Source organism: Staurois parvus, unplaced genomic scaffold (genome assembly GCF_062004578.1).
Source record: "Staurois parvus isolate SC_StPar_1 unplaced genomic scaffold, SC_StPar_1.0 ptg000574l, whole genome shotgun sequence".
In the NCBI taxonomy this organism is placed as follows: domain Eukaryota; kingdom Metazoa; phylum Chordata; class Amphibia; order Anura; family Ranidae; genus Staurois; species Staurois parvus.
Genome location: NW_028318370.1, coordinates 929,886 through 947,500, shown reverse-complemented (window position 1 = coordinate 947,500; position 17,615 = coordinate 929,886). Strand labels below are relative to the sequence as shown.

Here is a 17,615-nt window from a genome sequence, read left to right as displayed (position 1 = left end):
TATCTATAGACCCTTTAGCCTTTACAAAGCTATTTATAGACTCCATAGTTTTTATAGAACTATTTATAGACCCTATAGCTCAATCCACAACCTATAGCTCCATCTGCAGCTATAGACTCAACAGCTGCTCATGTGGCTATCTATAGATCTTATAGTTCTTTTACAGCTATCTACAGACCCTGTGGTTTATCTTTAGAACATATGGCTTCTTTTACAGCTGTCTATATACCCAATAGCTCCACCTACAGCTATTTATGGGCCCCAATGGCTCCCTATACAGCTGTCTATGGACCCTACATCTCTTTATACTTCTATCTATATACCTTATAGTTTAATTGACATCTGTTTATGGACTCTGTAGCACCAGTGCAAAGCTATATCATAACACCGAGACTCCCAATACAGCCAGGATTAGATCTGAACAAAGATTATCAGGTACTACATGTTCCAGGAACCTCCAAAGGTCTAAAGAAAAACAAGTCTTCTACCCACTCACCAGTCAAGCTCTTTCTATCTCCCCTGTGCTGCTAAAGGAGTCGGTGAATCAGATCTTCTGTGTGCAAACAGCAAACTGGAGCAAAAGTGGAATTAACAGTCAAGTATGTTTCCTCTTTTAGAATGAATGAAGGAAGAAAACCTGAATGACTGTTTATCATTGTCACCTGCTTTTTTTTTTTTCAATAATTCTAGCATTGGTATTTAACAAGTCAGCCTTACAAGTCCCCCCAATCACTTTATACTGGTCAAAGATGACTTCACCTGTGCATTCAAGTAGCCCCCACCATTTTCAAGAGGACCTGAATGACTGTTGATCATTGTCCCTTGCATATTTTATTTTATTTTTTTAAAATTCTAGCATGGATATTTAACAAGTCAACCTTACAAACCCCCCATCACTTTATGCTGCTGAAAGATGACCTCATCTGTGCATTCAAGTAGCACCCCCCCCCCCTCTTCAAGAGGAGACCTGAATGGTTGCCAGTGGCAGTTGCTTGTTGTTGTTTTTTTTTTCCTGATGTGTGCATCCAAATCACATTTCCTCTGCTTAGCCTTGCACCTTAATCATTGCAATGGACTAGCAATTCTTATTTAAAGAATCCAGAAGTCCAATGAGATAAGTAGCATTAGCCATGCTATATTTTTTTTTATTTTAAGGAATCCAGATTGCCATTGTTCCACACCATCTCAGCACCTATTTACTAAAGCAGTGCACTGAGCAAGGGGGGGGGGGGTGAGTTTACAGCATCCCATCCTAACCCCCTCCATTGATCCCTGTTGCTGGGGGGCTCTGTAAGCTGCTCTTTTCCTTGCATGCATGGATCAGAACTGTGTGACCTTGATTCAGCTGCAGCTTGTCCTGGGAATGGCTGATGTGACAGCAGCCAGAGCTACAGAAGAAAAGTAAAGCCCAGGCAGGGTGGGCAGCACTTACCAGGTTGGAGGCAGCACTGAAGGCTGCGGTCAGGCAGGCCATCCCCTGCCCTGGAAGGGGCTGCTGTGCGCTGTCTATGGCTGGTGGTGCTGAAACGATCCCCGGCTCACTGCGCTCTGCCTGCTGCACACAGCCCCAGCACTGACAGCTCTCCGACCGCCCGCCCTCCCCGCACTGCCATTGGCTGGGAGGGTGACAGGTGGGCGGGGTCTGCAGGATGCAGGTAAACGTGCTCTTGTTTTGCTTCTTCCTAGCTGTCTCCTTGATGTGTCATTATCCTCACATTGTGCTCCCAGGGAGGAGGGAGGCTCTTCTGCCAGGCTACACCTTCCACATATGGGGCTGCTGACTTACCTATAGCCTATAGCCCAGTGCAAACACCTCCTAGATTGTAAGCTCTGAGGATCAGGGCCCTCTCTTTCCTCTTGTACCAAATTGTGTTGTAATTGTAATGTCTGCCTACATTTTGTAAAGCGCTGAGCAAACTGTTGGCGCTATATAAATCCTGAATAATAATAATAATCATCATCATCATGATCTACAGGTTTAGGGGAGAGAAAATGGCACACTGATATCAGAATAAAACAATAATGTGCTTAGATATTGAGGGAAAAAAACAAGTGGGCAGCACAGTGGCTAAATGGTTAGCACTTCCCCCCGGCAGTACTAGGGTCATTGCTTCAAATCCCAGCCACGACACCTCCTGCCTGGAGTTTGCATGTTCTCCCTGTGCCTGCGTGGGTTTCCTCTGGTTTTCTCCCACACTCCAAAGACATACGGGTAGGTTAATTGGATCCTGTCTAAATTGGCCCTTGTATATGAATGTAAGTTAGGGACCAGGGGCAGGCTGACCATTTGGAAACTCAGGCACTGCCTGAGGGCCTGGAGTCAGTAGGGGGCACCATGAGATGCCCCTGGTACCTTTTTCATAGGCTTTTTTGAGTTTGGGCAAGGACACAGGGGCCCCATGATCCCCTATTGCCCAGGGGCCCCATGAGTTGTCAGTCCGCCCCTGTTAGGGACCTTAGATTGTACGCCCCTTGAGGGTTAGGGACTGATGTGAATGTACAATATATATGTAAAGCGCTGCGTAAATTGACAGCGCTATATAAGTACCTGAAATAAATAAATAAGTCCAAAATACACTATATTACCAAAAGTATTGGGACGCCTATATTTACACGCACATGAACTTTAATGACATCCCAGTCTTAGTCCGTAGGGTTCAATATTGAGTTGGCCCCGCCCTTTGCAGCTATAACAGCTTCAACTCTTCTAGGAAGGCCGTCCACAAGGTTTAGGAGGGTGTCTATGGGAAGGTTGGACCATTCTTCCAGAAGAACATTTGTGAGGCCAGACACTGATGTCGGGGGAGGAGGCCTGGCTCACAGTCTCCACTCTAATTCATCCCAAAGTTGTTCCTTCAGGTTGTGCAAGCCAGTCAAGTTCCTCCACCCCAAACTCGTTCATCCATGCCTTTATGGACCTTGCTTTTATAACTGGTGTGCAGTCATGTGGGAACAGGAAGGGGCCATCCCCAAACTGTTCTCACAAAGTTGGGAGCATGAAATTGTCCAAAATGTCTTGATATGCTGATGCCTTAAGAGTTTCCTTTACTGGAACTAGGGGGCCAAGCCCAACCTCTGAAAAACAACCCCACACCATAATCCCCCTCCACCAAACTTTACACTTGGCACAATGCAGTCAGGCAAGTACCGTTCTCCTGGCAACCGCCAAATCCAGACACGTCCATCGGATTGCCAGACAGAGAAGCGTGATTGGTCACTCCAGGGAACACACCTCCACTGCTCTAGAGCCCAGTGGTGGCGTGCTTTACACCACTGCTCTGACGCTTTGATATCAGGCTTGGATGCAGCTGCTCGGCCATGGAAACCCATTTCATGAAGCTCTTTACACACTGCTGTTGTGCTAATTTGAATGAAGACCACATGAAGTTTGGAGGTCTTTAGCTATTGACTTTGCAGACAGTTGGCGACTTCTGCACACTGTGCGCTTCAGCATGTGCCGACCCCGATCTGTCATGTGACGTGGCCTACCACTTGGTGGCTGAGTTGCTGTTGTTCCCAGTTGCTTCCACTTTGTTATAATACCACTAACAGTTGGCCGTGGAATATTTAGTAGCCGGGAAATGTCACGGATGGACTTATTGCACAGGTGACAACCTATCACAGGACCACGCTTGGAGTCACTGAGCTCCTGAGAGCGACCCATTCTTTCACAAATGTTTGTAGAAGCAGTCTGCATGCCTAGGTGCTTGATTGTATACACCTGTGGCCATGGACAGGGCTGTGGATAAGGGGGTACCACCAGACCTCATGTATGGGGCCCAGGCCAGCAGGGGGGCCCAGGCAACTGGGTGAATTGGATGTAGGCAGGGAGGGTGATTGATATGGTGGGAAGGGGTCATTACTGGTAGCAGTCCCCAGTATAACTCTCTCTGCAGCAGCTGAAAATTGGCTTCTTCTCCTCTCCCTCCCTCTGGCTTTCAACTGCTGCAGAGAGAGCCATAAAGGGGATCGGTTCCAGTAATTGCCCCCCCCCCCTGCTGCCCATGCCCTCTTTGTGCACTCACCCCGCACAGTGCTGCCAGCTTCCCTCCTCTCCTTTCAGCAGCTGCAAACACACAATACAATCTTTCAGAATGGAGACAGTTACCAGCCCCTTTCTTTTCCTGAATGAACACAATGAGTGATTAGTACCAATCGCTAACTGTGTACATTCATAACTGAAGCATAGTAAACTATGTTTTTTTGGAAGGGGGGCCCTGCAAGATTGGTTATATGGGACCCCATGGTCTCCAGCAGCAGCCCTGGCCATGGGGGTGACTGGAACTCCTAAATCCAATGATTTGGAGGAGTGTCCCAATACTTTTGGCAATATAGTGTATGTGCAGCGGAAGGGCGCATTATTTATCTATTTATTTATTGATGTTTCTGGATAAGTGCAGGTGAGCAATTTTGTTTGATTTACAGTAAGTCTGACCCTTATTGTTACTTTACCTGTAACCCTCTCTGCATCCCTAACACTAATCCTCTGTGACTCCTTTACACTATCCCTCCCTGTAACCCTAACACTAATCCTCCCTGTAATCCTTACAGTCGCCTTCACTGTGACCCTAACACTAATCCTCTGTGACTCCTTTACACTATCCCTCCCTGTAACCCTAACACTAATCCTCTGTGACTCCTTTACACTATCCTTCTCTGTAACCCTAACACTAATCCTCCCTGTAATCCTTACAGTCGCCTTCACTGTGACCCTAAGTTTAACCCTTGTTACGTTAAGTGTACCTTTCCCTGTAACCCTAACATTAAGCCTCCCTGTTATCGTACCATAACCCTCCCTATAGCCCTAACCTCCGTGTAATCTTCACACTAATCCTTCCTGGAACCCTAACACTAATCTTTATAGTGGCCTTCCCTGTGACCATAAGCCTGACCCTCCGTGTTACCTTACCTGTAGCCTTCCCTGTAACCCTAACACTAAACCTCTTTCTTCAATCCTTATACTTATTCTCAATCCCAATACGAATTCTCCCTGTGACCCCAAGTCTAACCCTTCTTGTTACCTTAACTGTAACCTTCCCTGCATCTCTAACACTCACCCTCCATGTAAATCTAACACTCACCCTCCATGTAAATCTAACATTCACCCTCCATGTAACTCTAACACTCACCCTCCATGTAAATCTAACATTCACCCTCCATGTAACTAACACTCACCCTCCATGTAAATCTAACACTCACCCTCCATGTAAATCTAACACTCACCCTCCATGTAAATCTAACATTCACCCTCCATGTAACTCTAACACTCACCTTCCATATAAATCTAACACTCATCCTCCATGTAAATTTAACACTCACCCTCCATGTAAATCTAACACTCACCCTCCATGTAACTTTAACACTCACCCTCCATGTAAATCTAACACTCACCCTCCATGTAAATCTAACACTCACCCTCTCTGTGATCCTAACACTAACCCATCCTGCAATCCTCAATCCAGCCCTCCTTGTGACTGTAACACAAACCTTCCCATTAACCCTAGGACTTAGCCCACTTATTACCTTAACCAGGGGAGGACTGACCATTCGAGCACTCTGGCACTGCCCGAGCGCCCGGGGTCAGTAAGGGGCCCCATGAAATGCCCCTCGTACCTTTTATAGGCATTTTTGGGTGTGCTTTGAGTGTGGGCAAGGACACAGGGGCCCCATGAAATGCCCCTGTTACCTTTTCTAGGCTTTTTTGGGTGTGCTTTGAGTGTAGGCAAGGGCACAGGGGCCCCATGATCCCGTATTGCCCGGGGGCCCCATGAGTTGTCAGTCCGCCCCTGACTATAACACTTACCTTCCCTGTAAACTAAAAGCAACCCTGTTGCTAACTGCAGCACAGTAAACTTAGACTAGCCATAAAAGAAGATGATGTACACTTACCTTCCCAGCAGGTACCACTGGTATCTGAAACTTCCAGGTGGGTCTATTACCCTGTCTCTCACCACACACTGTGGTTCCATGTCGACACAAAGGTGGCTTGGGGACCAGGAAAAGGAACCACAGAAGGTGGCTAGAGATAAGTACAGCAAAGTTAAATTATATCTAAACTCAAAAATAAAAAAACACCAGTTCTTAGATGTGCTGGTTGCAATAGTTTTCTTTTTTCAGACTAAGAACATGTTCAGCAAGTACAGAATATGCCTGTAGATCCTGGTAGATCATCGTTTCCTGTAAGCAGAAGTGGAAGCACAAACATCCCCATCTTTCTTATGTAAGTTACCAATCCCATCAATCCACCATGCAATGCAAATGAACAAAAGCAGACATGTTTGAACTCTAGCATGTATCACAACCATGGCTTCCTCCATAGACACGGTGGAGAAAAGAGTGTAGCCACAAAAGGAGGGGAAAAGTGTGTTATTTGCAGGATCTCCGGGTGAAAATAAAGGAAAATAGCCTAAAAAGGAAACTAATGCAGCCATTCCATTTAAGGACTGGTAAACTGCACTATATTGAAAGGGTTTAGATACATCTTGGGGTCTGTTTATAAAATAAACTGCTGTAGAAATATGAGAAACATTCCCACAAAATAATCATATTTTATTTAATATGGTTGTTTTCTATAATCATTAATGCCATCTAGTGGCTATCATGTGGAATTTTCCTGATTAAGGCTAGGTTCACACCTCTGCAGGTTGCGTTAGACCCATTTCTCCATTGCGTTTCGCTTTTTTTGCACCTGCATTTTTGTTGCGTTTTTGATGAATCTTGAGGGTTTTTTCATTTTTTTTTAATATTCTTGTTGCTAGGCAGCTTTAAAACACAAAACGCATAACAAATGTATCAAATACATGGCAAAAACATATAAAAAACGCAGCAAAACACAACCATATTAAATAAAATATAATTATTTTGTGGGAATGTTTGTCATATTTCTACAGCAGTTTTTTTAACCACTTGCTGCCCAGCCACCGCATATAAACGGCGGCAGGGCGGCGCTCGTAGGCAAAAGCACGTTTTAAAATGGCTGCCTTCAAAACAGGTAGGGGGCACGCGCGAGGCGCGCGCCCGCCCTACCTGTCCCGCGGGTGTCAGCAGCGGGTCTCCGCCGCCGGGTCACGGCCGGTTTTTACCAGCCGTTTTCCCGCGATGAGCGGTCATCACTGACACAGAGCAGGGCTGCATTGTTTACACACAGCCTGCTCTGTGACAGTTCGCCGACAAGCTGCAGAGGGAGAGAAGAGTTTCTCTCCCTCGATCAGCTCCCCCCTCCCTCTCCCCCCCCCCCCTCCAGTACACCCCCCCCCGCCTCCTAGTAAAACACTCCCCTTACACAGCAAATTCTAAAAATGTTAACCCCTTCCTCCCCAGTGACATTAGTACAGTTTCAGTGTTTTTTTTTCACTGATCACTGTATTGGTGTCACTGGGGATGTCAGTGACCCCAAGTCAGTTCCCCCCCAGTGTCAAAATGTCCGCCGCAGTCCCGCAGTCCCGCCATAAGTCGCTGGTCGCCGTCATATGTCGCTGATTGCCGCCATATGTCGCTGATCGGCGCCATTATTAGTATAAATAAAAATTAAAAATCCCGGTATCTTTCCCGCCATTTGTAAACGCTATAACTTTCACATAAACCAATTAATTTACACGTATTGGGTTTTTTTTAGCAAAGACATGTCGCAGAATGCATTTTGGTAGAAATTTATGACTATATTTGATTTTTGCATTTTTTTTTACTGGACATGTTTTATAGCAAAAAGTCCAAAATATTGTTTTTTTTCCTCAAAATTGTCAGCCTTTTTTTTTATAGCGCAAAAAATAAAAACCGCACAGGCGATCAAATGCCACTGAAAGAAAGCTCAATTTGTGGGGAAAAAAAGGATGCAAATTTCATTTATGTACCGTATTGCATGACCGCGCAATTGTCCATTAAACTAGCGCAGCGCTGTATAGCAGAAAAATGGCGTAAATTGCAGTATCTATACCATAGTTTGTAGACGCTATAACTTCCACACAAAGCAATCAATATACACTTATTGGGATTTTTTTTACCAAAAACATGGAGCAGAATACATTTTGGCCTAAATTTATAACTAACTTTGAGTTTACTATATATTTTTTATAGCTGAAAGTAAAAAATATTGTTTTTCTTCAAAATTTTTGGCCTTTTTTTGTTTATAGCGTGAAAAATAAAAAGCGCACAGGTAACCAAATTACACCGAAAGAAAGCTCTATTTGTGTGAAAAAAGGACATAAATTTTGTTTGGGTGCAGCATTGCATGACCGCGCAATTATCAGTTGAATTAGTGCAGCGCCGAGTAGCAAAAAGAGGCCTGGTCATTAAGGGGCGTAAATCCTCTGGAGCTCAAGTGGTTAATAAACAGACCCCAAGATGTATCTAAACCCTTTCAATATAGTGCAGTTTACCAGTCCTTAAATGTAATGGCTGCATTGGTTTCCTTTTTAGGCTATTTTGTTTTATTTCCTTTCCTTTACATGCTTTTCTGCAGTGTTTCCATTAAAGTCTTTAGAACCAAAAAGTCCCTGACCCTTTCCAAAAAGAACGTACCGGGTGAAAATGCAGAGATGTGAACGTGTCCCATAGGAAATCATGGACTGTACTGTGTTTCTGTAAAACACAAAATGCAATGGAAAAAGCTTAGGTGCAGGGGCGGACTGACTATTCAGGTACTCGGGCTCTGCCCGAGGGCCCGGGGTCAGTAGGGGGCCCCATGAGATGTCCCTGGTACCTTTCATAGGCTTTTTTGGGTGTGGTTTGAGTGTGGGCGAGGACACAGGGTCCCCATGAGTTGTCAGTCCACCCCTGCTTAGGTGTTAACCTGGAGTTAGAGTTTTTCAGGAAAATACAGCATTCTGGCCAGTAGATGGTGCTTATGATCATAGGAAATAATCATATTAAGCAAAATACGGCACTTTTTTGTCAGAGCGGTGCAAAAAAAATTGTTTTTTTTCAAATAAATAGACCCCTTTAAGTATTTATTGTTTCTTTTTTCACAGGGTGGTCTTAGGTAGATTTGTGGCAGGGTAGGTAAACTGTGACCCTAACACTATCTCCCCCCCCCATAACCCTTGCCCTATTCATGGCCATTTTAGTGTTTTCTTGTCTTTGCGACATTGGTGACAACAGTTGTAGATGTCTGGCCTGCTGGGACATGTAGTCCTTCTACAATTCCCATGCTCATCATGCTGGCCTCGTGTCATTCTCACTCAGCAAAATAACATTCACTTACCACGCCTAGCTGAGTGAGTATGCCAGCAGTGAAGGTCCAGGTGATGGGATAAGACGATCATTAGTTATTACGACATCGAATACCAATCTTTGTATGCATGGAGGCTGTAGGGCCATGTCAGACATGAGGCTCACTGCAGAAATTGTTACTCAAAGCATTGTTCTGGCAAGGCTTTGAAGAACGTATAAGTACTTGTAATCAGTAGACAGATTAGTCATTGTTGTTGTATTCAGCGCCACAAATCTTGGCTGGAGCGATGTTCAGTTTCTTTATACGGCATAGGACTTCCAGTTTCCTCGGCACAAAGGCTGCCACAGTTATTCCTGATTGCTGAATCCAGCTCTTTGGGGAAGCGGGAGAGGCAGCTGTCTGGGCTAGTAGGGGGTCTATTCCTCTATAAAACCTGCCTGGAGTTTGCATGTTCTCCCTGTGCCTGTGTGGGTTTCCTTCGGGGACTCCGGTTTCCTCCCACATTCCAAAGACATGCTGGTAGGTGAATTGGCTCCTGTCTAAATTGTCCCTAGTCTGTGTATGTATGAATGTGAGTTAGGGACCTTAGATTGTACGCCCCTTGAGGGTTAGGGACTGATGTGAATGTACAATATATATGTAAAGTGCTGCGTAAAGTGACGGCGCTTTATAAGTACCTGAAATAAATAAAGGTGAAAAAGAAATTTTGACGCTTTTTCTTTATTGTTACAGTGTATCCAAACCCATAAAATAAAAAATAATATAGCTTACCAGTTAGGGTCACACCCAGGGGTGGACTGACAACTCATGGGGCCCCCGGGCAATAGGGGATCATGGGGCCCCTGTGCCCCTGCCCAAACTCAAAAAAGCCTATGAAAAAATTACCAGGGGCATGTCATGGGGCCCCCTACTGACCCCGGGCCCTCGGGCAGCGCCCGAGTTTCCAAATGGTCAGTCCGCCCTTGGTATCAATATGTATAGTGTATATATATTTGAAAATTGATCAGTCCTGATGTACTGATGGCCTCATCTAATTTCTTGAGGCCTTAAAATGCCAGGACTGTAAAATACCCTCCAAATGACCAAGCAGACCAGCTGAAGTATTTAGTAAGAGTTTTTTGAAGCTGTCATTTTTTTTGTCACAATTGTTTTGCAAATGAACAAATTAAAACATTTTTTTTTACATACTGTCATTAGTATCATGATGATGAGGCAGTGATCAGGGACACTGACTGGTAATATTTAAAAAAAAAATACATAAATAAAAAAAAAATAATAATAATATATAGATATTACATTTTCCAACATTCTTTCTCTTTGTTTTTTACATATGTTTTCGTTTTTCACTATTTAGTTTTACCACAATCATCAAAGTCATTCAGTGTCGCCATAGTGACACTGTACTTCCAAATCAACAAAGGAAAGGAATGGCCCTGAATCCAACAGAAAATCCATTGGGTAGCCTGAAGATTACTGTGCATAGGAGATGCCCTCACAATCTGACAGATTTTGAGCACTTTTTCAAGGAAGACTGGGCAAAGAATCCCAAGGCAAATTGAGACTGGTTTTTTAATTGGATTCTGGGCCATTCCAAACTCAAAAACTCCTATGAAAAAGGTACCAGGGGCATCTCATGGGGCCCCCTACTGACCCCAGGCCCTCCAGCATGTGCCCGAGTTTCCAAATGGTCAGTTCGCCCCTGGTCACACCTATACAGGTTGAGTTTGAGGCGTTCCTGCATTGCGTTTTTCGTTGCGTTTTGTACTTGCATTTTTGACGCCTTTTTAATGCAGTTTGCATTTTTAAAATTTTTCTTGTTGCTAGGCAGGTTTTAAATGAAAAACGCAGCAAAAAACATGGAATTTTCCTGATTCAGACTAGGTTCACACCTCTGCAGGTTGCGTTTGTCCCATTTCTGCATTGCGTTTTGCATTTTTTGCACCTGCATTTTTGTCGCGTTTTTGATGCATTTTGAGGGTTTTTTCTTTTTTTTTTAATTTTTCTTGTTGCTAGGCAGATTTACAATGCAAAAAGCATAAAAAACGTATTAAATACACATAAAAACTCAGCAAAACACATTATATGCTTTTCTGCAGTGTTTCCATTGAAGCCTATAGAACCAAAAATGCAGCTTTTAGTGTGTAAAAATGTCACTCACTTCCTGTTTGGCTATGGGACAGGAAGTCAAGGTAAATCTCCCCAATAAGACACAGATGGCAAACAAAAAACTGACAGGGGTTATAATCCTCTCTTACCCTATCCCAAAAACGCAGAGATGTGAACGTGTCCCATAGGAAACCATGTTAAATGGATTGTAGTGCGTTTCTGCAAAACGCAATGAAAAACACTTAGGTGTGAACCTAGACTTAGTGCTTTATCGTCATTAAATTATTTATTTTTTTCAGGTACTTATATAGCGCCATCAATTTACGCAGTGCTTTACATATATATTGTACATTCACATCAGTCCCTAACCCTCAAGGGGTGTACAAACTAAGGTCCCTAACTTACATTCATACATACACATACTAGGGACAATTTAGAGAGGATCCAATTTGCCTACCAGCAGGTCTTTGGAGTGTGGGAGGAAACCAGAGTACCCAGAGGAAACCCACGCAGGCACAGGGAGAACATGTAAACTCCAGGCAGGTGGAGCTGTGGTTGGGATTTGAACCAACAACCTTAGTACTGCCAGGCGGAGGTGCTAACCATCTAGCCACTGTGCTGCCTCAGAACCTGTGTAATTAATATATGTTCGGTTTTAAAGGGATGAGGGGACAACCCTAGTGTGACGCCACTTCCGGGTCACTGATGTCACTTTCTCTGCTAGCACAGCTGAGAAGCAAGGTCTGCTCTGCAATACATTGAGTGGAGGCCAGAGGAGTCATGCAGGGTCTCAAAATCATCACATAAAAATCATCACATAGGGCAGGGATGTCAAACTCCATTTCACCGCGAGCCTTATCAGCATTTTGGTTGCCCTCAAAGGGCCGGTTGTATCTGTAAAACTAGATATCCAGAGCACCCGAACCCTTATTACATCTGATGTAAAGAATCCCACACCCTCCCTAACATCACTGTGCACCCCCTTTGGGGGCAGAGCTGGAAAACATAAAGTGCAGGGTCTGGAGGAGGACCAGAGGAGGAGTGGAGGCAGTTACCAGAGTCTGCTGAATGCAGAGACCAGGGGAGGCAGAGATGAGGGGGTGCTGCAGCTGCCCTGAGAGGTGCAGGATTTGGCAGAGGGGTTCTATTCTCCTCTCTGCTGTTGGCTGCTGAGACAAGGTGGAGAGGTCGGGACAGAGACAAGGTGGTACCTGCAGAAGAGTTGCAAGGGCCACATGAAATGACCTGGAGGTCCGTATTCGGCCCGCAGGCCCTGTGTTTGATACCTGTGACATAGGGTGTCCCCTATGTGATGAAAAAAAAAGTTTTAAGTAAAACAAAGTTTTCTTTTTATTGCAAAAGAATTAAGTTATACCCAAGCACATAACATCCCCCCCAAAAAATGTTGCGCCCCCCACCACCCTCACATGTATGCACATGTGAATGTAAAATTACACATCAGGACGCCTACACGTGAAAACGTCCATTGCGATACACATGTTACATATCGCCGCTCACGCTGGAATGACAGCAGTAATTCTAGCACATGACCTCCTCTGTAACGCTGAACTGATGACCTACTGGGGATTCTGAAGCGTCATCTATAGAAAATATAGGGTACTGAAGTCTATTGCCATTTCACAGGCACACACAAATGTAAGGTTTGGCATGTTGGATATCTGTTTATTCAGCGCAACCTCATCCTTTATATTTTACCAAAAATGTGGGTAATGTATTGCATTTGTTTGGCCAAAAATTCAGTTTTTTACTGAAGTTTTGCATCTCCTAGACGTGTGCTATAATATTGTGTAGCATAAAAAATTGGAACTTCCACAATTTTATTCTCTAGGGTGTCTGCTTTCAAAAATATATAATGTTTGGAGTTTTTTTTGTAATATTCAAGCCTAAAACGAATTGTTAAACTTGTGTGCAAAAAAAAAGCCGAAATGGCTCTGACAGCGAAAGGATTAATGTAAAAGCGATCCTGCTAAATAGCCGCTGGATCACTTTTACATGGTACGGAAGGGGGTCCCCTGATCATCTCTATGGTCTAAGGCAGTGGTCTCTAAACTCCAAAGTGGTCTCTAAGGCAGTGGCCCTTTGCTTGCCCATATCTGGCCCCTAAGGCATTTTTCCTCCCAATGACATCAACGATGGGGAATAATTCCTGCCGCTGACATCAACCATAGGGCACTATCATTCCTATTGACAGCAACAATCAAGCACTTTTCCTTCTACTGACACCAATGAGGAGGCACTGTTCCTCCAACTGACACCAACGATGGGAAACAAAAGATAGGACATTGTTCACTCCCACTGGGCACAGTTTGGCCTCCCTAAAGTCTGAAGGATGGTAAACTGGCCCTTTGTTTAGAAAATTTGGAGACCCCAGGTCTAAGGAACTAGAAGCAATGAGGATTTTGTCATTTCCGGTTTCACTGAGATGTAAACAAACGGTTACTGGCTTGTGAAATCATCAGATCAAACCAATCTCGGTTTGGTCAGATGCTTTTAAAGGCAGAGGAGAGATCTGGGGTCTAATAGACCCCAGGTGTCCCAGTAAAGTGGACCTGTCATGGCCCATGCTATCACAAGAGATGATTATCCCCCTTGTGATAGCAAGAAAGTTGATCAAAAACAAAAAAATTTTGAGACATTGAAAAACAAAATATTTTAAATAAAATAAATGATAAAAATTAAAAAATTTAATCACCCCCACCCCATGCTTGTGTACAAAGGCGAAAACATACATAGGTCCCAGACGCATATGTGAATGGTGATTGCACCACACATGTGAGGTATCGCTGCGAACGCTATAGCAAGAATAATAATCCTAGCCCTGGACCTCCTGTGTAACTCTAAACTGGTAACCTGTAAAGGCTCTTAAAACATGGACTATTGAGATTTTTAGGTACCGTAATTTGTCGCCATTCCACAGGCATGCGCAATTTTAAAGTGTGAAATGTTAGGCATCTATATACTCAGCATAACATAATCTTTTATATTTTAAGAAAAAAATAGGTATTATGTTGTGTTTTTGTGAATTGAAATTCAATAAAGTATTTTTTTCTCAAACATTTGTGTTTAAAAATCCACATCGCAATTATCATGCAACATAAAGAATTGCAACGCCCACCATTTTATTCTCTAGGTCCTCTGCTTAAGAATATTTAATGTACTTGGTTCTAAGTAATTTTTTAGCAAAAAAAGCTGATTTTTACATGTGTGAGAGAAGTGTTAGAATTGGCTCGTTACTGAAGTGGTTTAGAACCACGAAGACCAGAAGCACCACTGGAAGCTCCACCAGTGATCCCAGCTCTCCCAGGTGGTAACTTCATAGGGGACCACCTCACCCGATAGTTATCTATAGAAAGAAGGTAGAAGAGCAAACCGATCAGCCATCCCAGTTTCAAATGTAACAGAAAGGCTTCAGCTTAACCTCCTCCCAAGCCACCCCCCCCCAGGGGTGGACTGACAACTCATGGGGCTCCTGGGCAATAGGTGATCATGGGGCCCCTGTGTCCTTGCCCACACTCAAACAACACCCAAAAAAGCCTATGAAAGGTACCAGAGGCATCTCATGGGGCCCCTACTGACCCCGGGCCCTCGGGCAGTGCCTGAGTTCCCAAATGGTCAGTCCTCCCCTGCACTCCCCTCTAACACATTTCACTCATTCATGGGTCTCTACAATTAAGCCCATGAATGGATGAAACTTGTATGAGAGGCTTGGGAGGAGGTGAAGTGGAAGCCTTGATTGATTTTCATTAGAAACCAGGATGGCTGTCCAGTGCAGGGGCAGACTGACCATTTGGAAACTCGGGCACTGCCCGAGGGCCCGGTTTCTGTAGGGGGCCCCATGAGATGCCCCTGGTACCTTTTTCATAGGCTTTTTTGAGTTTCTAACAATTGAGTATCTAACAATTACAGTAATAAGCACATTGCTTTGTGAATGCCATTGCAACCTGAAAGTGGTAGTGGTCATCTGCAGGCTGAAGGCTTTTGTAATTTTAATGAAGCATCCAGTGTGCATTTGATCACAATGTTATATCAATGATTTCCAATTATCACTGGGGCTGAAGCAGGGGTGGACTGACCATTTGGAAACTCAGGCACTGCCAAGTGCCTCGGGCCAGTAGGGGGCCCCATGAGATGCCCCTGGTACCTTTCTCATAGGCTTTTTTGAGTTTGGGCAAGGACACAGGGGCCCCATGATCCCCTATTGCCCGGGGGCCCCATGAGTTGTCAGTCCGCCCCTGGTCTGGTGTGTGATTCTACTTTCTTTCCCCAGATGTACGATTTTACTAGAGTCTCCACTTGTTACCAGATTTTATAAACTGAGATATTCAGGTCCTGAGTAGGAAGGCAAGACCCGAGAAACACATTGATGTTTAGGATACCTGGAGATTTCACATATATGATATCCTGAATTGTGATATATGATATGTAATATCTGTATAACAACTATGGATGGCTAATCAATGTATGCAAATACTCTGTGTTTGATTGTAGGGACGTATGGTGGAATTCCATATTTTAATGCATTGGCATAAATTATACAAAATTTAATAAATTGTTTGTTTTTATAATTATGGTGTACGGTATTAATATTTGCAGGTGTTGATCTGAATGACAACCTCTTGCTCTAATTAAGAGATTCAATGATTTTTATTTATATATATGATTTTACCAAACAGTAACTATGTGACCCCAGGAACCATTAGAAAATTTAACAAGCGTTTAAAAAATGAAAATCTTTGAACAAAATTCTACTGGTGCATGGCTACCTTTACACACTTCCTGTCCTAAAGGTGACAATGCTCCTTTATCCTACTGAATCAGCACCACAGAAAGAGGACAGAGCTACAGAAACCCTTCCCTTCCTCTCCTTATCTCTAGAGGGGTGGAGTTTTGTAGTCCACAGAGAGAGCTGGCAATAATTAATAACAGTCAGCACAGTCAAGGAGCACAGGAAATTATCAGCTCACAAGATTTCTGGCAGGATGAATAGCTTTTTTTTTTGCATTGATTGAGCAGATTTATCAAAATGCTTTCAACTGTGCATTTTCAAGACCAAAAGTGAGTAAATGAGAGATGATCGTTGTTAAGGTTTATGTACAGTTTAGCCCCTTTTTAGGGGGTCTTACAGCAGCCAGGGGTGTGTGTAAATCTGACAAGCCAACTGTCAGCTCTTTCAGTTGGAATGGATCCAGGGTCTGTACAGCCACCCAATCACTTCCATGGACCCCCGGTTCATTTGCCTCCCCCATGTAAACCACCCCCCTCCTGAGCTCTGCTGTCCCACCTGTGAGCCAATGATTGGCATGGTGGGTGGCACTGAGTAGAGGAGAGGGATACCAACAAATATCCATTTGCAGATCTCCCCTAGCTAATAAGAACCTGGAAGCAACAATGATTTTATTATTTCCAGTTTCTGCTGTCCCTTTACCATGTCACTGTGGCATGCAGGGGAGACCTGCCCTAATAAAGAGACACTTTCAAATAAACATGCTGTCACATAGGGGGCTATTGAATCCTGACCATTACAGAAACAGTGCCTGACCTAGTGGAAATGTGGTAGTGTTTGACAAACTGAACTCATGTGGAGAAGGTAATGTGATGGGTTGTGTTTGGGTCATAGGCTACTCCACCTCTGATGGGACTGTAGTTCATCAGTAGATCATTATATGGTCTACTGATCCCAGACTATAACAGAAACAGTGCCAAACCTGACCTAGTAGATATGTGGTAGCGTTGGAAATGCTGAACTCATGTGGAGAAGGCAATGTGATGGACCATGTTTGGGTCGTAGACTGTTCCACCCCTGAAAATAATGTGACTGTAGTTCATCAGTAGATCAGTCTATGAACTCATGTGGAGAAGGTAATGTTATGGGTCGTGTTTGGGTCATAGATTGCTCCACCTCCGATAAGACTGTAGTTTATCAGTAGATTAATCTATGGTCTATTGATCCCCGACCATTAAAGAAACAATGCCAAACCTGACCTAGTAGATTTGTGGTAGTATTGGACATGCTGAACATATGTGGAGAAGGTAAAAGAATAGACCATGTTTGGGTTGCAGACTGTTCAACCCCCGATAATAATGGGTCTGTAGTTCATCAGTAGATCAATCTAAGGTCCCTGAACATTGCAGAAACAGTGCTGAACCTGACCTAGTAGTATGGTAGTGTTTGACAAGCTGATCTCATGTGGAGAAGGACCCTGTTTGAGTTGTAGGCTGCTCCACCCCTGATAATAATGGGACTGTAGTTCATCAGTAGATGAAGCCTCGTGGTTATTTTCCAACTACACACATTGTGGTTGACCACCCTGTGTTGTGT

At 43.9% G+C, this 17,615-nt stretch overlaps 1 protein-coding gene across 1 annotated transcript in view; it reads right to left on the bottom strand.

The window, feature by feature from the left end:
• The window catches only part of ABCG1 (ATP binding cassette subfamily G member 1), a 139,638-nt gene extending 138,080 nt beyond the window's left edge, over positions 1–1,558 (bottom strand). The window contains exon 1 of the mRNA XM_089691891.1: positions 1,433–1,558. Coding sequence (XP_089548017.1) covers positions 1,433–1,474 — 42 coding nt within the window. The 5' untranslated portion in view covers positions 1,475–1,558. The remainder of the gene's footprint in view (positions 1–1,432) is intronic.
• Positions 1,559–17,615: the final 16,057 nt, after the last annotated feature.